The sequence below is a fragment of the Tetrao urogallus genome (genome assembly GCF_951394365.1).
Source record: "Tetrao urogallus genome assembly, chromosome: 1".
Lineage (NCBI taxonomy): Eukaryota > Metazoa > Chordata > Aves > Galliformes > Phasianidae > Tetrao > Tetrao urogallus.
The window spans coordinates 164,905,447-164,931,520 of NC_136813.1; the positions used below are offsets into that span (position 1 = coordinate 164,905,447).

Below are 26,074 nucleotides of genomic sequence, written 5' to 3' on the forward strand. Positions count from 1 at the left end.
AGCATAATCATATAAACAAAGCCATATATTTTACTTTCTGATTCTCTTCCTAGCTCCATGTGAGGCTATACTGCACTCTTTCTCATTACATTCCTACACTGCTTTGCAGAATGTCAAATGAAGATATAGCTTTTACTAAAAACTGAGAATGTTTCTTCTTTTTCCTTTGCTCCTATAGCACATGCAATTACAAATGGGGATCAGAGAATAGAAGGATGCTTTGTAAGTTTCCTGTGAAATAAAGATCATCATCTCTGCTCTTCCTTTTCTTCTTCCTCACACATACGCATGAACTCACTACACACACAGAACAAAACCATAGAAAAAACAGGCACAGTCTCACCTCAGGCAATCTGGAAAATCCACCCCACTATATCAAGGATTTATCTTAGAACTTTATTTACTCTGTTCTCAAAACCTACTAGTAATGGATGCCTACCAGCAACTCCCAGCAATTGTTCTTCTTGGACTTTAACCCAAACCTATACTACTCTACTGTTCCAGTGCAGCCACAGAATATCCCGAGTTGGAAGAGACCCACAAGGATCATGGAACCCAACTGGCTCCACACACAACCGCACAAAACTGAAAGCCTGTTGTGTCTGGGAGCACGGTCCAAACGCTTCTTGAACTCCAACAGCTCTGTTCCATGCTCACCACCTCTGGCGCAGACCCTGTCCCTAACCTCCAGCTGGCCTGAAGGTGCTTCCCACACATACGCACATTTGCACGGGCATCTGTATTTGGACTGTTCAGCTTGGAGAAGACTGAAGGGAGATCTTATAAATGCTTATAAATATTCAGTGGTAGGTGTCAAGTGGATGGAGCCAGGCTCATTTTGGTGGTGGCCAGCAAGAGAACAAGGGGCGATGGGCACTAACTGGAACAGAGGAGGTTCCATACCACCACAAGGAAAAAATTCTTTACTTTAGAAGTGACAGAGTACTGGAACAGGGTGCCCAGGGGGAAGTTGTAGAATCTCTTTCTCTGATTCTCTGAGATGTTCAAAACCTGCCTGAATTCTTTCCTGTGCAATCTACTTTAGGGAACCTTCTTTAGCAGGGAGGTTGGACTACCTGATCTCCAGAGGTCCCTTCCAACACCTATGATTCTGTGAATCAGTGATTTTAGCACATACTTTTAGAGAACAGATCCTTCAAAATGAATTGCAAGAAACTTCAGTGACAAAAAACAAGCTCAGTGATTTGGTGCTAGATGCTTTCAAACAGGTGGGCTGTACATTTCCATCACCAATTTGTGAAACTGGAAAAGGCTGAGTGAATGTTACTTACTGCCTCACTGATCACAGGCATGGGCAAAAAAACATTTCTATAATGTATCTCTAAAAACAGACCTCCTCTATCAGAGGATAACACACCACTTGAGCTTCATTTCCTTGCCAACCCACAGGTGTGACTTCAGCCCTCTCCCTCTCTGCTGTTTTTTCTCTCACATAAATTATGAAGCTTTACACACTGAGCCATGCTGCATATCCTTAGCAATAATGTGATTTCTCTAAGAGTGCTTCGCTATTCTGAGAATGCCAAATATAAACCAGAGCTTTTGGTGCTTTGCATCTGTCAATCACACAGCATGCTCTTTCAAAAGTCATCAGTAAGAAAGAAGTGATGGATGGTCATCAGAGCAGTGCCTTGTGCTTCCATACTCAGCACAGAGGGCTATACATTTTTAACCAGGAAGCTGCAAGGGTAAGGAGAAAAAGGATTTACCAATCAGGATAAAACGTTTCAAGTGGCACATTTTCACTTTCTGTACACTTCTGAAAGATGACTGGAAGTCAGTATGAGAGATTAAACTCTGTTGGCGGTGTAGGCTATTCATAATATATTAATAAGTGAATATGCCTCAATTTTGGTTTGACATCAGCAATAGACTAAACTACAAAAGGACATTCATACAGAGGTGAGAATGAAAGCTGAAGGTAGTGACAAGTGATTAGCCTCAAGTTGTGGAAAACAGTAAGAATGATGTTCTGTTTGCAAAAATACTGTAATCCAGGCATCGCTCAACAATCTTCCAAAATGAAAAACTGCCTCTGTGCATTTTGCATTTTAAACTCCAGGAGAGCCCCAGTAAAGCCAGCAAGTTACAGGAACAGAAAGAAATAAGTGACGTGCTGTTCAGATATAATCTCACAGCTTTGCTATGCTCTTGCAGTTATTACTCACATTTCGGTGACAGCAAGAGGCCCTGTTAGGAGCCACAGCCCCGATGCACTAAACCCATCCTACAGCTGGAATTTCCTCCCAGTCTGTTTACCAGCAAGTTAAGCCTCTTTAGATAAATGAGTTGATCCTTTCTAGCCATTAATGATTTAAATAAATATTCTTCTCTCTTTGAGGGCAAATCTTCTACCTTTGAACGTGCTTTCAGCAATCATGCATGGCTGTATTTATTTAATTGGAAACAAATCTACCCACACTCCAGGCTTTTAAAGGCACAAAGCATACTACATGTCACAGCTCATGTGAATAATGGCAACTGGAAGTCAGGCTCCTTGGACTGCAGCCAATAGTCCTCTGACACTGCTATGGATTAGAAAGTCAGCATCTCAGTGGGGAAAATGTTTTGTCAATTAAGAAGCCCCTTTTACTGCTTCTGGAAACAGAAATTCAGGTTTCTACCTGAGACGTTTCCCACTAATGAACAAACTTTTTGCTGAGCCATGTAAAAGCCAAAAGGTTTCTTATTGGATTGGCGTAGTTTTTCTGGTTGCATTGCTGTTACTTCCACCTTAGCTCCCAGTCTGAACTGGGAGACTCACCAAAATGGAAGTATATGCAAGATGCACTTGCAAAAATCAGACCAAGAGATCAAAGCCCCCTTACAGGAATTACACAGAGGTGTATGTACCACTTTTTCACCTTCTTGCAGATATATTTTCAGTATTTCCAGTTGCTATTATTAGTGGAAATATTATTAGCTAGTGGAAATACAGAGAAAATAGACAGGTTTGAATCAGAGACACACAGGAAGTGCAATGCCTATGAGTTCAGGCCACTCAATGTCCAAGGAAAATTAAATGGCGAAATAAACACTTAGAAGGAAAAAGAACATTAAGAAAGGCAAAAGTTACTAAATAAAAGGTGTTCTTTGCTTTCATATCCAGCTGAGGATCAAGACTGTGCACTGTAAATGGATGCAAACTCTGCAACTAACATTCAGATATACTGCACAAGTCCTACATGTCCTGTGCTATTTTGCATTGCAAAAGCAGATGATACAGGTCAGAGATCTGGTCGTAGATCACAACTTGAACTGAAGCCGAAGCCTGCAGTTTTCTCTGGGTCATGTATTTTTATATTCTTTCCTTGTGCTAGGCTAAAGATTGAAATATGCTTTACCTATGTAATCTCTCTTATTAAAAGTAATGGATTTTTTTTTTTCCAGGAGAATGAGGTGTGAAGAACAAAACATAGCACACAATGCATGCATTTATATTCCACTGAAAATGTTGTGAATGAGAGTGAAAATGAAAAAAATATTGTATGGAGATGAGAATATCTTTAACTGATGATAGCATTTTATACTGCACCTTCAAGAGTGTCACAAAGAGTAATTTGCAGGTGCATGGATGTTGCATTTACAGGCATTAGCTCTACACTGAGGCTAACACTGATTCTCATGGCATTTTGAACAATTTAATCTCAGACTGTGAACAAGAAGGCCCAATACATAACTGAGATGTTGGCTCTGTCATACTTCTTCACACTCAAAAAATCAAAGTCATCCATGTTAGCCTACTATAACTTCCTTAAACCAAACAGCGGAGAGAAATACTCGGTTCCTCTATATTTCTTTTTCTTTTTGCAAAAAAACTTCCTAACAACCTTCCCTCCACACTGCCTCCTGTCACCCGTACATGTCATTGAAAATAATATTTGTAGCCGGCTGTCACAGTCAGCCACCGGCAGCAAAGCTGCTTGGTGCTGCCGTGCCAATGACTGCATTCATCACGCGAGCTTTGTTAGCCGCCCATTGTGCTCCCTATCGTTCTCTGCCCGGCCCCGGCGGCCCCGCAGCGCGCAGGGAGCACGGAGCGCAGTGGGAGCAGCTCCCCGCGCGCCCTGTCCCCTCCCAACCTCCTCCTCGCGCTCCCTGTGCTCGCAGCCCGAGACCCTTTCCCACTTCTGGAGGAATTACTTGAAATGGAAAGGGCTCTCAGAGGGCTGCAGTTGCCTCCTCCTTCTCCCTCGTCTCCTCATTTTCCTCTGAAATTGACTGCCCCGGCCAACCTTCTGCAGGGACGTGCTTTTAAGAACAGCTGCTGAAACAAAACAGTCTGAGCCATCACGCGTATCTCAGCAGCCCAGCAGGCTTGCAAAGACAGAAAACGATATTGACAAGTTTGGAAAGGGACGGACGCCGACTCTGATGCAGGCAGGCACTTGGGGCTTTTTTTTTCATTAAATCTTTCACTGCTTAACGCAGTCCAACATATCATTCTGTACCTCCGGAGAAAAGCTTTTGGGGGCTGGAGCCAGAGATTAATCCCTCTGTAATTTCCACTGCTGCTGGCGGTACTAACTGCCAGGGGATTTTGGGGAGAGATAATGGTGCTGTTAACTTGTAACCTAGGTGTAAAAATGGTCCTAATAAAACCAGGAGAGCTGAGGCCCCATCAATATCCACCACGCACCCATTTTACTGGATGTAACAGATACAATCTATTTGATGTAAGGCAGGAGGTTCATCCTAATACAGCTGTTATTGTTGGGGAGATACTCAAACAACTGTCTTCCAGAACAACTCAGTTCAACCTCTAAGCAAACGTAAAGATGAGAAAACAGACTTAGGAAGAGAACTGGTCTGGATCTTCCTTTGGTGTAAAATGCAATTAAACTGTGTATGAAATCTGTGTATAATTAAACCGTTTTGGAATGATTCTGTCAGATATTTCATAATTAATGTTTATAGAAGAACAGATTTTCTGTTTTGCAAGAATCAGCAGATAATCAGAGTTGATTGTTAACCTGCAAATATGCTGATCCAAGCGTAATTATTTTTACACATATACCTAGTCTTCCATTAAAATATAAGCAAGAGGCATTTTTTCTATCTGTGGAACTGCAGTAGCATTATGAGGCCCAATTTCTAAGCAATTCCAATTGTATTTTCTCTGTGTATCTTCTGCAGTTGTTATTATTTTTTTTTTTTAAGGGTCGAATTCCTAATTTCAAATTCTTTGTACCTTGTGTGAGTTCGGGCAAAGATTTTTCTATGCCTTATACTTTCTCGTCCGAAATCAAGATTAATCTTGATAAAAGATTAATAAGTGCTTTGATACTACAGTTAGGGTAAACATCCTATGACCTAGAATAATACTGCTGTCCACTCTGTGCGATGTAACTATAGATACATTATGAACTAAGTGCAAAGTTACTGTAAACCCTTTTTGGACAAAGAAGAATAAGTAAAGATCTGTAGAAGTCAAAGGCCAAGAGAACAGAATACTAGGAATCCATCAGTGTGACAAAGAAAATAGGAGAAATTTAATACCACAAGACAGATAGTTTTCATTGGAAACTTCCACACTGCTGGTCTTCTGTTCTTTCCAATTTTCATGTGGTGCCTCACCTCCCTGAATCTTCAGTTTTTCTGCCCCAGAGGAGCACACTCATGGCTCACATTGGTTTCCATTAAACATAACTGTGAATTTTCTATATTTCAAGTGAAGTTTTGTAAATACAACTGAGCTTGACTGGGGGTTTGTTTAACCATTTCTAACCATTACTATCATTTCAAGAGGCCCTGAAATGCTAATAGTCAGAATAAATTTCTCCTTTTACAAGAAATTCCATCCGACTCCACCACTTACTTCCTAAGCCTTATGGTTCATCTCATCCTCTGAAAGAGATCAGATTTAAGAGGTAGCCATAGAACACATATGGCATGGATAATGATGAATCCTACAACATCAAAAGAAACATTCAGATGCAACACTTCACCTTTTTTATTCTTCATGAGGTTGAGTAGTCAATACTAGGGAGTAAGTCACCAGTTTCCAAAAGCTGCTCCTAGACTTTGATAATATCTGCTGTTATTATCAAGTCTTTTCTCATTTATGATCTTATTTTGATTAGGAGAGCAGTCCTAATGTGGCTGAGATTCCAGATGTACAACGGTAATAAAAGCAGACAGCCCTTAAAGGCATGCCCGTGATAGCTGTGCTATGCATTTTTAGTAACAGTCATTAGCAAAGTTTCTTTCCTGTCCCTTATTCCAACCATGCAAAATTTATCACTGAGCAGAAGGCCATCCAAATCTTAGACAGTTTTTTCATGCGTTTCCTTGAGGATTGATAGGCCATTATCAGAAGAAAATGCCAAATGACTGCTGGCACCTCCAGTCAGCTGCCAGGAGCTGGGAATGTTACCTGTTTCACCCCCACAGCTGGCTGCAGCACAACACTGGGGAAAAGCTTGCTCAGGCTACCTCAACGACACAGCCTTGTTTGTCTCCTTCTAAACAGAGCTGAAATCTGAAGGGTCCACAGAACATGAAGAAAACTGAAAACCAAAACTTCTCGAAATTCAGTTGCAACAAATACCTGACTATTGGTAGGGCCTTTGAAAATTCTGGGCAAAAAACTGAACAACGCTACAGAGGTAGAGGACCATATGGAACTTCCTCTGCCCAAAATCTGTAACCAACAGAATAATTTGCATCTGTACAAAAAAGCATGAGCAGAACAAACTACTCGTCTATCTATACAATATTCATAATGTCTGTAACATATACAGTGGTTTACCAGCTGGTACATGCTATGCAAAATGTCACCTCTGGTGAAATGCTTGGGAAAATGGAACCGTTGTTTATATCCTCTGTATGCTGAATTACCTAGAGACAGAAAAAAACATAACTACATACTTCTTACCTTTCTAAGTAGTTGTCTGTGTACCACACTATAGAAAGCTTCAAAGTGTACATACTTTGAGAAATGGGAGGCAAAGAGCTGAAGCACTGGATATTCTATTAGCAGCAGGAAAAATCTTTCAATTGGCCACAAGCTCCACAGCACAGAAGATTAAATTTTAGTAGAAAATTATCAAATCAGCAGAAAATAAAATTGATTGTTCCCATGCACACTGAAAAAGCAATATTTTACTGAGAAGACCGGAGCCCTAAAAAAACATAAAAGCTTGCCATAATGACAGATAGTTCTATTACAAAAGGTACTGAGTGCATAATTAACTATTGCTAATACCTATCTGAATATTTAAAAAGAAGAAAAACTTATTCAATTGGGATATAAGCTATTCACCAGAGCTGTGAAAAATGCATAAATGAAACAGCTACAGTGAAAACATGTAGTAATCAGGCTATGTTTATGATCCTCTGACAGGAGATGTATAAATAGGAAAAATTTACCACTCATTCACTAGGGGCTAATGAAGTAGAACTAAGATCACACGTACACCATCACTCAAGAATAGGACATTTGCAACTTCTCAATTTTATAAGGAACTGCCTGTTCAAGTCACATATTTTGTAACAAAGGTCATTTTTTTTGTTCCAGTCTAAACAGTAAACTGTAATTGGCTCAGAAGTTTCATTTTTCTTATGCTAATGTTAATTTAATGAGTATTCTCTACACATTTATGGAAATAAGTGATGAAGAACTTTGCTTTCTCTGTTCCCTAGTATCAGGCAGTTACATATAGCAAGGAACAAAAAGTGCCTCCAGTAGAAGCTTCCTCCTCTGTAAAATGATTTATACTCTAGTATATACAATCACAACTCTATGATTTATTTTTAAATTCACAAAAATGAAGAAAATGTGACCCTGTTCTTTCCATACTATCCAAATGACTGCGAACATTTAGTTGCAAATGTGCAAACAGTTTAGTATGCATAATTTAAGAAAATGTTTTATACAGCTAAACATTTGTAATGGATAATCAAAAGTTTACACTCTGTAGACAGGTGCAAATAAGGTCTAAATTCTCAAACAACGGCAAGTTTCCAATCTCTGAATGTTCATTTAGAGTAATGCAAGCTGCATTACTGTGCCAGCCAATAGAGGCATATGGACAATATTCCTGAATATACTCTCAGTTCTGAAAGCTGTAACATTTGCCACTTGCAAGTGTAAACATATTTATGCATTCTTAGCATCATCTTATTCTGCTGACTTTATTCATCTGTAGCACATAGCATTTTCTAGAAGCTGTGAATGATATGTAACTTAGCTCTCACTGACTGGTTTGAAATATTCCTCATGAATTTCCTTTTATACAGATCCTACAAAAAATGTGGCCCTGTACTTTCAGTCAGTGGATTAGCCCTAATATATTAGTTTCTTTCTAATTTATTTACACAGCCTACAACACACTTAACAAAGATCTGAATGTGCCGGGTGCTCTGTGAATACTAAAAAGATTAAATGGAAAAACAACAGTGCCATATGTTTCCAGCAGTGTAATAGAAAAATACTTTCCTAAAACAAACTCTACCCTTCTCAATGTAATGCCAAAATATATAGGAAGCATGCCTTCCTTCTGCTGCAAATACAAATCTCCATTACACTTATAGTATAAAAGTGTCCATCCTACAATACTGACAAATTTAATTCTTCATGTTGAGTTTTAGAAGCACACTTTACAGATATCTAAAATGGCAAAGGGAAAAACTTGTTACAGTCCTAAAATATATGAGTATAAACAGGGTGGGGAATGACTGCATACAATCGGTTGACAGTGATAGGACAAGGGAGAATGGTTTTAAATTAAGACAGGGGAGATTCAGGTCAGATATTAGGAGGAAGTTTTTCACACAGGGTGGTGACACACTGGAAAAGGTTGCCCAAGGAGGTTGTGGATGCTCCATTCCTGGAGGCATTCAAGACCAGGCTGGATGTGGCTCTGGGCAGCCTCATTTGGTGCACATAGCAGAGGGGTTGAAACAAGATAATCATCGTGGTCCTTTTCAACCCAGGCGATTCTATGATTCTATGGAACCACAAGCAAGGAGAGTATTAGCATTGCCACAGAGAGAAGGACCAACCTTCACTTTTCAGCTACCCTGGTTAACAAATCTGCAGATCTAAGAGAAAGAGGAACAAAGTCCTTCTTCTTCGAGATAAAAGGAAAGGCTCTAGAACTCTGTGATTCTCTGTCAGTGACTCACTGAAGCTCTGACCATGCATCTTTAACTTCACTCTCTCCATAGGAACCTGCCTGGAAAGGGATGACAGATACAGTTATCATCTACAGAATTGACCAAAGACCACCTTGCTTACACTTCAGATTGCCTAAGAAAAACTGTTGACTGAGCAAAGCGTTGCTACCAGGACCGGGGCAGGTCCTACTCAGCAAAGGCTGAAGCTGATCCTCTTTTTCCTTATAGACTGACTGAGAACAAACATTCATCATGGCAAGGAAGTATAATTTCCTCAATGCAATACTTCATGCACTTCTTAAATTGCTAGGTATAAGATGTAACTATCCACTACATGAGACAGCCTATCAGTATTTCACAGTATTTGAACTGTGGAGAGTAATGTTTACTCCACACTGTTGCTCATATTAGCAATGCCAGTCTGAGTTGCATTATTCAAATGACTATTCATGTGTGTGCTGTGAAGGTGAATAACTTAATCAGAGTTCAGTATGTGATAGTATTGAACACATCCATACACTTTCTAGAAAACCTCCCACAAAAGGAAGAGAAAAGAAACCAAAAGAGACAATTTGGTTGATGGCTTGAGAAGACATCCCATAACACTTTATTTTTATACACCCAAAGTATTTCATTGGTGATGAATTTGCAAATAAATTTTTTAAAACAGTTCAAATCCTTCAACTTTTTAGCTGTTGCTGAGGTACAAGTAGCAACATCTATAGTACTTAATCATTTTGTTTCACCGGTGAACAAAGATTGATATGGTAGTCAGAAAATCAAATTAGAAGAAAGAGACAGGAATAAATATTCTACAGTGTTCCTGTACAATAAAACAAAATCTGATTTTCTCAGCCCTCCTCTTGCACTCAGCTCTTCCTCACTGCAATAAAAAAATCTAGGCATTTCTCAGTATATTTCAATTAAAAAAAAAAAAAAAAGAGGACACAATTTTTTTCTGAAAACCTGTAACCCAAGGCATGGAGTAGCTCCCAGCTTAAATCTGCTGAGGCATGGGGAAGTGGGAGGCTGGGACTGAACCATTCTCAAGTCACATTAGAAATGAACAGTGCTATTAACAGCACATGATGACCTTTCTGCACAGTGCTAAGAGGGGGTTTTCTTTGGCAACAGAATTTATTCAACAGGTCCTATTCTTGCACTGCAGCTGCTGATCTTTCATTTCAAGGGCAAGATCAATTCAGTCACCCTCAGTGGTGTCTGCAGTGTATTTGTGAGGGCTGAAGAAGTCCAAGAAGGGAAGGATTATTTTACAGCTCCAAGCTCTTGAGGACCCAGGATGTGAGTGATAATAGCTATTGCCTAAGGAAAGCAAGATCCAGAGCTGAGAATTCAGCCAAGTTTGACCAGAAACAGCCAGGAAACCTCACCACTCTCAGAGCATTTCTCCAGTGGAGACCTGACTTCTGTGGCAACTGCAACCCAGCACCACATCTCTCAAAGGAGTCTTTGGCCAGCTTTCAAAGCAATAAAGCAGTGGTGTAAGTATATCACCACATACTGCATTTATTTGAATGCTGCAGCACCCAGTTCACCTCCTTCTCATGCTCAGTGCTCTCATTTGGTACAAAGACGGAAAATGAGACCTAGATACGCAATATTAGAAGAAGCTGAAGATCAGTGGAAGCCTCTGCTCACCCACTTCCCTATTCCTTTGTCCTGTAGAAAGCAAAGTTTTCTCCATTAGTACTGAGTTTCTTAAGGTTTCCAGGTGCAGAATCCCCAGAATTATAAAAGCTATACCCATTTACTTTTGGGAAAGTAAATAAAACTACTGAGAAGATGAACTTGATTCCATATCTGACACGTTGTCATTGGAATAATTCTCTTCAGCCTTTCACTTTGCTCAATTCTTTTGTCTTTGATATTGTTTTCTGTACAAAACTTGTTTCTTCAACAGACGCCGCTTCAGTGGCCCAAAATAGGAATGGAGGTTGTGAAAGAAACAAAGACAAAACTCAGAAGACAATTGTAATCTCAATTCAGGAGGGTAAATCAAGCTTTCTGTCCCACTTCTCACCTTTTTCATATCCCATAGAAGGTACAGGCACGGGAAAGAACTGCCATTATGGAGGTGGAAATTGCAAAGCATCAGATGTCTGTTGCATACTCCTATAAAAGGAAAGGTGAATTCTTCTACCAGTTCTGTTTCCACATATCATTTTAATGAGGTGAAAAAAAATGTGCAAGGGTGCAAAGAGCATATTTGTGCATGCAGTTCATGTCCTTGTTTACCCTAGAGTAACTTGTTCAAGTGTCCTTAACGTTAAGGGTGACAATGTGCTTCAGCAGTACAAAGCTGCCCTGCATAAGCAGAAACTGACTGAAGTTTCACTGTATTTTTGCCTGTCTTCTACTCATTTCAGGAGTTAATTATCTGTAAGAATGTTCTCTTAAAATAATGAATCCATTCGCAGCTGGAGGTCAAGTAAGCAACTGAATAGAGCAAGAGAGCTTATAGAGAAATGACTAAATTAAGGTTTTAAAGTCTGATTTGCCTATTTAAATTTTAGCCAAGCTCCTCTTCACAAATTATAGACAATTGTCTTTAAAATATGGATAAATAATAACCCAAGTGAACCCATGTCAATGTGAAAATATTATCCACTTTGTAATACAACATCTGCACCCTGAAAAAAACGTTGAACAAAGCAACAGGCCTTGATGTGTATCAGCAATCTCAAATAACTATAGATAATGGCGTGGAAAACAATCTTTTGTTTCCTACAGAGCTCTCTATCTCAGAGCTCTTCACAGACATTTACCAAAGACGTTTTGGGATCTTCAGCTACATCACCACCTCAGCCACAACTGCCAGGAAAAAGCACCTATTTCAAGGTAAAGAAGCCCAGATTGCTGCAACATATGAACCTGAAATGTACACAGAAATAAAACTCTAATGCACACAAGTGCTACTGTGGAAGTGCAGAACTGCATTCAACACTTGCTGAAGTCACTACAAGAATACTAGGGAGTCTAAAAGGGCACACTGTGTTGCATATCTTAGGTTTACAAGTGAGATCACGGTCAAAGCCCAAATTTTTTCTTAAATGACAGCCTTTTTACCATGTACAAGTGAGAAAGAAAGGTTGGCTTCTACACTGAGAAGGCTGTCACATAAGCTATAAGTAATGGATGTACCAGTCACACAGGAAACCTCACTTTTGCTTTCCCTCTGTGTTTTCTCTTGGACTGTCGATAAATATGACATCTATCCTCTCCATTCAGCTAGCTAATGGCCCTCATCTAACTCTGAAACACTGGACTAGCACTTTGGGAAGCCATCTGCATCCATGAAATAAAGATAAAGCCAGTGTTGCAAAGGCTTCTGTATTTCCAATCTCCCATTAATTGCCCTGCAGATCTTAGTGCCAGGTGAACAAGCACTTATCTCCTAGCAGAACCTCATGAAATCCTACACAGGTGCCACCCCAGAGCATATGGGCTGTGTCTAAGAAAAGACCTGTGGGTCCTTCCTCAGTGGAAAGACTTGGACTCATCAAACATCTTTCCATCCTTACCTGAGAAGGTATTTAGGCACACAAGCCATATCTCCTCAGCACGGTTACCAGAGACAGCTGATACAAAGAGTCTGTATGTCCACATACCGTCACAAAATTAAAGGAGCAAGTTATTGACATAAATTTACCACTCTCAGTACAGTACCAAAAGAACAAAATGAGAGATCTAATATTAATAAGGATTAAGAAAAGTTAATTCATATTGCTTAAAACAGATCTACGTGTTCAATTCACTCTAGATAGCAATAGAGTCTCATTTGCTCTTTGAAAGGCATAATCAGTTGAAGGGCACATTTTTCTTCTCTTTGTTCTTTCCCATCAATTTTAATGGGTGCAGAACATCAGTCACATGAAATGTAATGGGACAAGAAGATGGATGAGTACATTTGAAGCTACTAGTCACAGGACAGAAAACATCCTGACAAAGTGACACTGGCAGCATAGGGTTCAACAATAGAGCCTGGACAATATTTAGTAAGTGAAACTATAGTGCTACATGATTTGGTATTCTCACTGGGCAAAATCCTTTCCCTGTCACTATTCATCACGTTCCCAGAGGTCAGACTTTCAAAGACATTCTCTTACTGAACATGACCAAGTGACATTTTTAATTCAAGGAAATACGTAAATCTGGGGACAAAGAGGTCATTTGGAGATAAATGGGAACAACCTCCTGTATTAAGAACTTAAAACTACTTCATCAAGAATGTTTTAAATGGTTTAATAAGATTCACACATCAGATTTAAAATATATTATTCCCAGAGGAGTAATGAGACTTTATATCTAAGCTGAACTTACCAACAGCGATAGGACTCAATTGCTAATGAACAAGTGGCATAACGCCTATTTTTGCAAGTACTTGAAGAATACATTACCAATAATAATATTTATAATTCTGACAACACTAAAAAGCCTCTGAATAATTGTCACAGAAAAATAAAATATACAAATGAAAAAACAGCATCCCCATTATCTGAGAAGAGGTTCATGGAAAATTGCAAATAAAATTCCAATCACAGTTTACATTTAGCACACAGTGAGGGAAAAACAGTCTTCCAACAAATTGAACTCAACCCCGTCTGAACTGTAAGGAAGTGTGGGATTCAAGAGCAAAGCTAACACTAATATTGAAAAATGCTGCCAGATCTAAATTCTACTGCAAAAACCTACCTGTGTAATAGCCTTACTGATAATCACTGAGTGGATCGATCTAGCATTTTGCAATGCTTATTGTGATCACCATAATTATTATCACTCAATACTACCCTGCTTTCTTCATTAGCCATTAACCGAGATCTCTACAGTTAATCTTTAAAGCTTTAAATAAAACAAAACTTTATACCAGAAGGGGAATGAAACCAGATATTCAAATATATCTACAAGGAAAGGAACTGAAGCCAGACTTTGAAGTCCCACTGCTGTGCTAAATAAGCCCTATTCCTCAACATGTCACAGACATCCAGCCAGTAGCATGCAAAAGCCAGAAGGCAAAAAGCCAGCTTTTGGCACACACTCTTAAACAGGGCAGTGTCTTTCTTTGGCATCACAACACACATGTGAATGTGATTGTGTATTCTTTTATAACAAATACTGTGTTGGAAGCCATTTACATAAGCACTCCTTGATATGTATACTCTCCTCTTCCACTAGATGCAAGACTGCTCTCTAACAGCACCTCTACAAGAAGCATACACTGGTAAAAATGAGAGGATTTTTCTGCCCTACCAGAACACCAAGTCACATATCTCACAATGGAAATCCACCAACGAACAAAATTCCACATGAGGAGAAGGTTTGAGATTTCACAGAGAGTACAAAGAACTCTAGAAAGAGCAAAACATTTTCAGGCAGAAGAGAACTTTACTCACTTGGCTTCCATATTTCATTTTATGTAGTCGTAACACTCTATTTAAACAGTCATGAACATAAGATGGTTCAAAAGTTAAGTAACCCAAACATTTCTCTAAGAAAATACTCAGACATTTTTGGAAATTTCTTTCTATGTTTCTTCTTAACAAGAACGTTTTGGTGATGGAGATACTTACTATCTCTTTATTAAGCATTTTGAACAAATTATACACACCAGGGAAAGGAATCTAGACAACACACACACTTTCTGGAATTCCTGTTTATACGCTTAAGGATCTCTGTCTTTCCTGACTGTAACAGCAGAACACACAACAAATAGAAAGGGGAAAAAAAAAAAAAGACAGACTAAAAACACATTATAGTAAGCGATGATGCCACCTGCACATTTAGTAACCTTGACTTATGAGAAAGCATTCCAAATACTGAACTTTAACTAATAATTGAACCTCCTTCTCCCATCTTTTCCTGCCATTAAAAAATGTTTTTAACTGACAATTCATATGCCCATGGATATCATAAGGAAACTGAATACATCACATTCTATCTATGAGAAAGTCTGAATAATGATTATTCCCCAAGCAGTTTCCCTGCAAGTCCATCACTATAATATGCAAAAGCACATTATAAGTATGACCCAACATTTGAAATAGGTCAGCCCATTGTTCCGTTAGACTGCAGGTAACTGAAGATAATATTTTTTTTTCCTGATTATTTCAATTGTTCAGTCCTGCAAGAGGATTTTCCACACAGTTCACCCCTTTCCACGTTGTTTTGTCCTCAGGGCGCAAATACTGGTACTGCAGTCAGAGTTGGCACCACAGTTAATTCCTTCTTTGACATTAGAGAGCAGCCAAACACTTCATGACTTTGTGGACCTTTCCCAGCAGCCTCTCCAGCTTGCCACACTCAGACATAAAAGCTGCGTAGATATTTGCAAGCGAAATGGTCCCTAAAGCCATATCCAAGGGTGCAGTGGCCGAACCTGAGTGCATTACATGATGTTATGATATGGAATAGTGATAACCAAAAATCATAAAACCATGACAACTGGTCAGGGTCTCATGCCATGCAGCCTCAGCTGGCTCCTGCTGGTATACTGAGGACAAACATCTCCTTTCTCCTAAGGGCCATGCATGACTTCTAACCCCACAGCCTCACCACTCCAGCAGTGATGGCTACCACTCTGAACAGCCTACATAGGAGGGTTTGCTGTTTCTTAAATCTTTCAAGGTCACTCCAATTCCTTTCCATTTTTTTAAGCAGTAAATTAAGCCTGACTGGTATTAGTGAACTTTTTCAGTGATCATGAGGCTGCTCTTTTAAAGAAAAGCATCTTCTCAAGACAGTAGAATCCCAAGAGCCAGAAAAAAAATAATAATGATGTGGAATAAAACAACAACAGCAATCTTCCACCTAGTTGGAGAACACAAGGCTAAGCTGCATCTATCAAATTAAAGGTGCTTGTAGACTTTTGTAGATGGAGTTCTCTCAGGTTCAACTGTGGCACGAATGCATATGAAGCATATGAATTCTACACATGACTTGGTAGGAAGATTACTCATTCTACACTGCTTATGTTGTTTCAGAGGTCAAACTTCATGGCCAAAACCTCCAGGGAATAAACCATACACAGTCAGACCACAAAGGAAATGAAAACGAATGTTTGCTTTGCTTCATTTCACTGATTATTAGGGTTTGCCTCTGTTTATTTAAAAAAAAAAAAAAAAAAAAAAGAAAAAGGTAACCTTCCTCCTGGAGGAAAAAAAATGAGCAATATTTTTCCACCTGAGAGAAGGATAGGTAGTTTCCTAACTTCCTCAAAGTGAAACAATAAAAAAAACCACAACAATGAAATTCATGCAAGTTCACATCATCACTTTATGAAGAAATGACCAAAGATGCCCTTTGCCTGTCCACACCAACGCTTTAACCTTAAATACAAAAGGCAAACAACTATAAGAGACAATTTCCAATGGGTTATATGAAGAAATCGCAATTCTATTTCAAGGCTCAGTCCATTGCATAAAAAAGGAGTATTGGAAAAATTCTCTTTATGAACCACTGCTTCTTATAAAAAAATACTAGTAACCTGTTAACAGTCATTGATTTCATAGGAGAACAGAATGATTTTTGTTTTGACAATAATAACACAAAAGAAAACAAATCTTAAGCTTATAACACACAAAACAGCTAGTAACTGTCTTCACTGCAACTACAAAGCAAGTCTGTAAACAATTATCTCCATCTAAGTTTTTAAACTATTTCATTTATTGATGTTGAGGTGATATTTACAAGCTGGTAATTCCCCTTGCTTTTGAAAAAATGATTTGCCTAACTATCATCAAACTAACTTTCATAAAACCTACGTATGTCTGCACTATCACAAAAACAATTGTACTTGAAATTAGACAGTGGGTTTAAAGTTATAGGGTGAACAGAAAAGCAAATACTATTAGAAAATCTCATTTCCTCTACACAAAGAGGTCAAGCACTCTGAAGTTAAACTTTCCTAAAGCCAAAGGCGCAGGCATTTTTCAACTTCCAGACATGGGACTTCACGAAATCCCCGGAAGTAGAAGAACTGCTGGTTGTGACCAGGCCTTGTTGTGCAGGACACCACAAAGGTCTTACCTTAAGAGGACTTCTGGGTGAAATGGCTCAGTGAAACGTCAGTTAACACAAAATTGGCACAGCTTTCAGCTGACATTGTAACCCCTTTAATACTTCCCCTCCAAAACAACAACTGAACCCCTACCATATGCTTCTTTGGCAGCTATAATTCCTGCCACTGCTGAAGGTAGCAAAATTGGCTTCCTGACATCACCGATGGGTAAGACTCATGTGAAGCTGTTTTGCCTTAGGCCTGAGGATTATATCCATAGCAAAACACATCAGGAAGCCAGCCTCCAGAAAAGCTAGCTCTCTGAAAAATGTACAAAAATCTGATCATTAGAAGAATCCTTAATCCCCACTGTTAAATTCAAGATGTAAAGAATAGAAAAAACTGGAGAAAATCGTGCTATTCAATACCTCAACTGTTTCTTTTTTTTTTTCATGGCATTGCATATCCCTGTAGGTTACTGATATAATCTCGGTATGGCTTTTATAGCTGCCACTGTTGTACCCATCCCCTGAATTGTTATCTCAGAGACTATTGTCTGCTTTCTTATCTCATGACTTTTCCTTTATCCTTCCTCCTGAGGTATGCGCAGGAGCTGTATGCCTTTTACAAGACAGTAAACAAGCACAGAAAATGAAAGCCTGGCTACAGTGAATTCAGTGGCAACATTTCAGGGTTTCCTGGATTTTATCAGGGAAAAAAAGAAGTGTTTTATCAATGGCAGTTGGGGTGACAATGAAAATAAGACTTAGGCTCTTAATGTATAAATCAGGTGTCACATACAGTGATCCCCCCAAATCCTGCTCTAGGCTTTTAGGAAACCAGATGACAACTTCCTTCCATGCCTGGCTGAATGCATGGCCACCAGCTGTCTGGGCAGCCAGGGCTGTTTATCTTAGAGCAGCTAAGAACAGATCCCCATGGCACCATCCTCCAGGACTACCCAGGGAGCCTTTACAGTTCCATGTTGCTCTGTGGTGGGAGCCTAAGCCCAGGTCAGGGGCTCTGGGGGTCTGTCTCTGTTGGGCAACCAATGCTGCTGAGGTCCAGCTCCTCTTCAAGGACCAAATACTTGGTCGTTAGCAATGCCCCAACACAGGAACCTCCTCTGGATTACAGTTTGCAGAAACCTAGTTACTTAAATGAACACTGCTCACTTACCAGTTTAAAGAAAAGAAACAAGCAAACAGAAGAGCCAGAGAAGCTGAGACTGCTAACCACAACCATCTCCTATTCATCAGGGAAAGCCAGCTTTTATGAAGTTAGTTTTAAAGTTCTTTTTACTTCAGCAGAGAAGTTCCAAGCAAGTTTCTAGGACATGGCTAGAAATGCCTGACAAAGTCTACTTGATCATCTCTTTACTATAAATGCCTTGCTCTACTAATATGAGACAGTGCAGCAGTTAGGGAAACTCTACAAAGCTGGGCTCTAAACTTCTGCAGCTTAACGGAGAGAAAATGGTACACCTACAGTTTTGCTAAATACTTGAACACAATTTTTTTTTTTTTTAATTTCAAACAGATAAATCAGTATTCAGAACAGCTGCATGGAAGGATTCAGAACTGGGGGTCTCTATTTTGTTTAGAAATTTAGCTAGGAACTAGAAGGGAATACTAGGGATTGCAGTGACATTAAACTGGATCTGCTTTTGCTACTGATTTAATTTAAGTAGGACAGTTCAACTAACTTCCACAGTATTATATCTAGATTCTTTTCTGTTCACATTTTCCAGAGCTAAAAGTATCCTGCCACAAAATTTCTATTAAAAATAAAGATTATGTATAAATGAACCCCAAAATACATTTGAGGTGATACAGTATAAGATGGACTTTCCCATTTCTTGTGAGATTCATGAGAAGAGTTTACAATAGATAATGGTGCACAGCAAACAAAGGTGATGCAAAATCTTTTGTCAGACACCTCCAGAAAAGAAGGAGAGCTAGTGACAACCTTCACATTGAGGAGTAGTCACATAATGTCTCTCATGGCATAAGAACCAAAAATGAGTATTAGTGGCTGGAGGCTGGTTCAGAAAGAAAATAAAGATCACATTATCTAGTGTATTTAATTCTCTGAATAAATCCAGACTTCACTGAGATCAGAGAAGGCAGGTCCCAATGACAAAAAAAAACACTCTTGGCCTCCAGTCTTCTTTCATTACTGCAATGCCAGCTATTAGGAACATGCTCTGAAAAATACAGAAGTGCCTCTGCTTTCTCAGCAGGCAGGCCTGATGTCTCTCCTGTGAACACTTTTCAGTGTGAAGAGATGAACCACTACTACTCAGTACTTCAAGTAGCCCAAGGGATGTCAAAACGAACATAAAATCAGAACTCTAAAGTGGTGAAAATTTGAGCCTTATGCTAATTATGGAAACCAACACAAGAAGCAAACTGCATAATCAGTCTTCAGAGGATTTAAAAACGCTGCAAGCAGGCTCTACTATCATCTAAGGTCAAATGTAAAATGAAAATGTGCAACCTTTTAGCTTTAATCCCAGCTCTTCTATCACTTACTTTTTCGAGCCATCCCAGACTGCCTCTGTTTTCCCTTCCAGCTTCCTTCTCTTCTCCCTTTCAATTTTTACTTCACCTGACCTGAGACAGTTTCTTGTTATGTAACTCTAGAAAGTTTACAGTGGTCTTCAGCTGACCTCTAAAAGTTCTGGTGTTCTCTCTCTCCCTTTCCTCTTTTTCTCTGTGTCAAATTGCCCATTTTGAAAACAAGGCTTAAAAATTCTAGCAAACAGAAACATTTCCATATGATATCCATAAAACTGAGAGGAAAATTAGCATTTCCTTGAGTTTCACCTAAAGCTAGTAAAGATCACTGGTGACAACTGATTAGATGCTACTCCAGTTCCACTCACAGAATCATAGAATCACAGAATTGCTCAGGTTGGAAAAGACCTTAAAGATCATCAAGTCCAACCACAGCCTAACTCTAACTACCCTCCATACTACCCTAACTCTAACAACCCTCCACTAAATCATGCCCATTCCCTTCAGTCTTTGGCATATTACCTCTTACTTTCCTCTAAGCAGGAAGATTCCTCACCATTTAGCTAAGAAATGACTTAAACTCTCTTCTTTCAAGCTCCATTCCTAATAGACACCAGCACCCAACAGGTCCCACCTAACCTAAGGGACTCAAAGTAGACTTCCTGGCTGCACGTTCATTAGCTCAATACTGCTTATGCAGCATGCAGGAAATAACAACGAAGTGCCCCACAGAGTGGTATGTAGGGCCATAAATTTCAAATTGAGACAACTTTCATTTGTCCACCGGCAGGAGTATGGAAACAAGGACTTTGGTGGCTGCTCAGCGGCACTAGATGCTGCCTGGTGCCTTCTCAGGAGGAAGTCGAGAGCAAAGCTGAGGCATCATCGTGCCCTGAGGACAGGTGAAGAGGCACTCAGGAGCACAAGGGTGCTTCACCAATGCATAGTGGTACCTGAAAAGCCTTTATTCTTAAAACGTGAGGGTTTGACTTTTTGTTTTAATACCAATTGACACGTGTGAGACACAGCCATCAAAATAAAGGTCTTCAGCATTCAAACAAATGCTGTTTTCAGAGCGGGCCCCCATGGTCCCTGCTCTGCTACCCCAGTGACAGCATTGAGCCTGGAGGAGGGGGTGGGGAAGAGCAAGGAATACATATTCTAAGGATGTCTTCATTTCCCAGCAGCTCTACAACAAAAAGCTCTCCAGTGCTGAATTGAACTCAGTACAAACAGCAGCAGAAAACAAGTCTCGCTATAAGCATTTGCATAGCTTTCCTCTGCAGACATGCTTTGCTTTCCTTTGTTTACTGCATTTTCAGTACGCAAGCACACTGACTGCCCACAGAATCAGGTAGCCTAGCACTGCAAAGGTGAGAGATGAGGCGAGGATCACTGCCTTATATGAATATAAATTACTCTATCTGATCCACATATGCTAGTGAGCCACAGCTCATCCTCAGTCAGTTCATGTCCCTGACAGGCTAACTTGTCCCAGGCTCTCCAGAAATCATGCAGATGAAAGAGCCAAGGCTGAGGAATAGGAATTATAGGACTGGAGAGTTAAAAAGGGATTTGCGTATCAAGTAGTAATGCCTGTCTTGGCTTAATTTAATTTATCATATTCTGTTGCTGCTTCCACCTCCCACACACAGCAGCAAACCAGGACTGTACACAGAGATAGCTGTGCTGTGAGCCGCTGCGTGATCCCTGCTGTAACACCTGGTTACTAACATGCTTAGTATCCTTTGGGCTCTGACCTGCATACACTGAAACAAAGATAGCAAGGGGTTTACAGATGAACACAGGATCTGGCAGCGAGCATACTAAGTCATTTCTCAGCTCTCCTTCTGCACCTTATCAGTGACATTTCCCTAACAGCACAAGATGCAGCACCAGGCTTGCTGCATTTAACTCCCTAAGGAACCTCACTCAGGTTCTCCTCAGGGGTTACCCTTTATCTGGAAGCACCAGAGTAGAAAGTAAAAGCATTAGTTCATTCTGCACCTTGGCTGTTTGTATCCACAAACACTCCAACTCAACAGCACAGAGGATAAATAAGGGGAAGAATGTCCTAGCATCTTGCCCCCACTCTTTTAGTTTGCTAATCATTACAGTAGCATTTATTGCTGTGCAACATTAATGCAAGGAATGTTTCGCAAATGCATTCTGTGAACCAGAATCAGCTTCTTTTCTCTCTAAACACATGCAGCCATTCTAAGATTGTCTAATCCCCTTCAGAGTGCAACCCAAATGTCTTATTCTCTGGCATGAAAAAGCAGGCACCGACCTACTCCACTCTCTCCATTTTGCACTTTCAGACCAGTTTGGCAGTTCAGAGCTGGGAGGGGGAAAGGGAGGAGATGGAAACGTGCTGCTGTGCTTTTCCCTCTGCTACTGCTATAAGAAAAGATGATGGTTGGATTATGAGCAACTATTGAACTAAAGGGAAGTGTTCCACCTAGAGACTGTCTTCATGTGCCAGAGTAGCGGGCAGTTACCTGCAAGCAGACATTCTTTTAGGATTGAATATGCTTGACAGTTCATTGGTAAAAAATGATGCAGAGGTATTGCCCCCAGTAGTAATTAACAATGTTAATCTTCTTCTTCCTCTCTATGGTGATAAAAAGAGTCATTTTTGTATTTAATTAATGCAGAGGATCATTTTGGAAACTGGCTAATGAGGCTCTGATCACATTACCATGAAAATGTGCATTAACACTGCAACTGAGGAGGCTGCTTCATGTGTAGAGAATCCACTTTGTAATTAGCCCACTGCGAAATGAATCACGTCAGGAGGAACTCGCAGGGAACCAGTCGGCAATGGGCACTTAGCCGCTGCTGTGCCAATAGACCACCAACGCTGCGAGCTGTTTTCTCCTCCGTGCTGCCTGTCAGCAGCAGCGCAGCCCCAAACTGCTGCGCTCAGCCTCCGTCAACGGCAGTGTGTCAAAGCGAGGACAAATTACGGAGGGGGAGCGAGCAGATGCTGAAAGGCACTAAACTTCAGTCTGTGAGGTTCCGCTGTGCCGAGGGAAAAACAAACAAAAAGCCGCAAATCAAATGCTGATTCAATGGGATCCGAGCAAAATTGTGGGCTATTATGGTAAGTGCTTCTTTCGTCTTTTCTCGTCTTATTCCGTAGGAGCTGGGAACACGTTAGCAGCACAGCGATACGCTGCTGCTCATGCTGCTACCATACTATTCTCCTGCTGCTGAATGAGACGCCGAAATAATGGGATGGGATTAGGATCTTTGTCTAGTAGTAAGCAGGAATAACACACGCAAGGGACGAACAAGAAGCACACCTCACCCATGGAGACCCTGTTGTGCTTGGTACCTGGTTAAAAGTAACAAGCATATTCTGGAATAATTTCCATTCTAATTAATTTGCAAATTTAATACACATCTCAGCCAGCACAGACACGCCATAGAAACTTTGTTCCTTAACTTAGAAATACCTGATACCACAGACCCAATGTTATCAGACACAGCAGTGCAACTTTACTGAAATGAGTCTTATTAGCAAAGCCAAGGGCTCTGTCAAAACACCACCGACATGGTTCAGTGAGACTGCTGCTATATGACTGATATCTTGGCAGAAGATGCACAAAAATGTTAAAAGAATCCCACAGGAAGTCATCTGAAGGGGGAGTGGCAAACGAACAGAAAACAACAGACACCCAAAATACCAATAATTACCACTCGCTCCCCTCCTTCCCTTCCCCCCCCCCCCCCCCCCCCCCCAGTATAACTTAGCAAATTTGCAAAAGGAAAAAATAAAAGCAAAAGAAAACAAAAGCATCTCTACTTACTGTCTGCAAAGCACACACATTTTTAGTCTGGAGATGCTGGAAATATCCTCTGCACTCACCTGTGAAACTTCATAGAGCAGTTTGTAGTGTTCCTCTCTCTTCTGAAAAGTGCACAGATTGCAGCCCATTCTAATACGAAACACAGGAGCAAAGCCTCTAATTTCCCCAGCACTGGAAGGCAAATGCACTGACAGGGAATCACCCTCCAGACTTGACTACTGTTTTTCATCAGTCACTCCAGCCCAGAAACGCAGACACACCAGTGTGCGCGGGAAGCACCAGGCAGGGCACTGTGTAGCAGCATGCTCTTCTTCCCTTTCCCTAACTATCTTACACTCACGTATACACACAGAGTTTCGACTCAGTTCATGGCAACACTCCCCCTGTCTCTGCATCAGTGCACATGACTACACAGATTCTCACTCATGAATATTAATAGCCTCTCATTGATTATTTATGACAGAACGTGTTAGCGGGGAGGGGTGTCATAGCTGCTGCTGATGACAGATGAATATTCACTAATTAAGAAGCAAATGTACTGTGGTTAAACAAAATTCACTTGTGTCAATACCATCTCTGTTTATTAAGGTTAGAGGGACCGGGGCTCATGCATTTCACCCATGTTTGCCTTAATTTTTATAGTAATTGTGAGACTAATTCATGAATGGGGACAGGAAAGGCACAAGCCAAGTCTTATGTTAGGTCTCCACCTTGTGCAACAGGGATCATCTAATACATTTACGAGATCTGTAAGCATTTTAAGGGAGTGCTTATAAAACCTGGGCTGATGTTGCTAAAAAATTAAAAGCAAAAAAGGAGAGAAAATTAACCCAGATGCTTTCACTGCTAGCATCAACTATGACACAGGCAAATTTAGCCAAAATTCCAGTGTACTCATATGAAGCACAAGTCTGCAACAACTTGTCATAAAAACTCAGTATATGTGGAATTGCAGGCATTTTACATATATGCACACGCTGTACTGCTTATTAAATAATCTTGCTTACAAGTCACTTTTGGCATGTAAAACAGATTAGTGGTAATTATAGCCCCAGTTCAACAGTTATACCCTCTTGGACTCCTGGATATCAAAGCTTCTATTACAACATGCCATTATATCTAATTTTACCATTTGTAAATTAGATTTTAATGCCTCCACGGTTCTCAGTGTGTGTAAAAGGCGAGGATGCATTTAAAATTAAACCTACATGTTAAATGCTAGGATCGATGGAAATCACCACTTAATTCCAAGTTGACATTAATTCCTATGCTGTATATTGTGTAATCCGTTAGAACAGTTCCACAAGGTAATAAGAACCACAATCAGAGATGGAACATGAAAACTTTCTTTTGTTTCTTCTCTCCTTTATCAGCAACTCTGCTAATTGAGAACTATGCCCTCGTTACAAAGCATCTTTAATCTGGAGGCGATAGCAGGTGGGATCCAAAGCAAAAATAATTACTTGGAAACCAATGAGACCGGTTAGTTGAGATTGACACTGGGCCCTAAAGAGTTGCAATTACTAAGCACTGATGTGCAGCTATGGTGTGGGTTTTTTTTTGGTGCAGTTTCCTAAAAGTGCTTTGTCAAACATTTAAAATCGATAACAGGAAATGATTCTAATGAGCACTAATTGTTAACAAATTGGCTTTGCATCGAGGAGCACCTCAAACACCACCACCACTGAGTAGCAAGAAGATCAACAATCATGCACTGCTTATCAGTCCTGCCCCTTGGGACGCAATAATCCTATTTTCCGGGCCTTCATTTTACCTAACAGCCAGGATGAAAGCCAAACAGAGAAACCTACAGGAAAGACTGGACCATTGCTGTGAACTCTATACATAAGTAAAGCTTGATAGAACCTCTATGTAAATTACAGATAGCTTGGAACTAAATTTTAATTAATTAAATTTAGTCTCCTTTAATAAATGGGCAGAGTCAGGTGGAATCAAATAGTGATGATTAACAGAGCAAGTTCTTCTTACATCAGCTTGTATATCAGAAATACAACATTAAGATTTATTGTATTTGGTGATAAAACACAAGTAGACAAGTTCAATTCAGATCTCTCTTTAAGTCCAAGGGATCCCAAGCCAAAACATGGGGGCAGGTTCATCATTGTTTGAAAGAATCAGCCTGTGTTCTCCTCCACGCTGCAGTGAAATGCTGCTTATGCTGAGAGGTTTAAAACCGTGAAGCAAACATTAACACAATCTTTGAAGGTTTATATATTGCGAGGTGCAGAAGGATTCTCAGATGTGCAAATTTTGAACTTAAGAAAGTCAGATCAAGGAACCAGACAACAGTCGTGCAAGGACAGCCATGCCATCTTTCGATGAAAGTGTTCTCTCCTTCCACTGACACAACTTCCTATGACACATTCACAGTCTGAAAGCTAAACTAGACTCATAAAAGGAGCCATGATTCACCCCGGTATATTTTTGCTAGCCCTTTACAATTAATTCTTAAAAAAAAAAAAAAGAAAAAAGAAAAAAGAAGATATATTACTACATGAATCTGGTTTTACGTGCACAAGAAACAAACAAAAGAAACAACAAACATGAAATAAGCAGTGGAAAAC

General features: G+C 40.0%; 1 protein-coding gene across 2 annotated transcripts in view; it reads right to left on the bottom strand.

Annotated features, from left to right (window-relative positions):
• Positions 1 to 26,074, bottom strand: part of PDZRN4 (PDZ domain containing ring finger 4) — a gene marked incomplete at both ends in the record, with an annotated part of 240,128 nt that overhangs the window by 81,578 nt on the left and 132,476 nt on the right. Inside the window, one exon of one of the 2 annotated variants that reach the window (XM_079540362.1) lies at positions 23,549 to 23,617. The exons of the other annotated variant lie outside the window; for it this stretch is intronic. Coding sequence (XP_079396488.1) covers positions 23,549 to 23,617 — 69 coding nt within the window. Of the gene's footprint in view, positions 1 to 23,548; positions 23,618 to 26,074 lie in introns of those variants that run through there. 2 annotated transcript variants of the gene reach the window in all.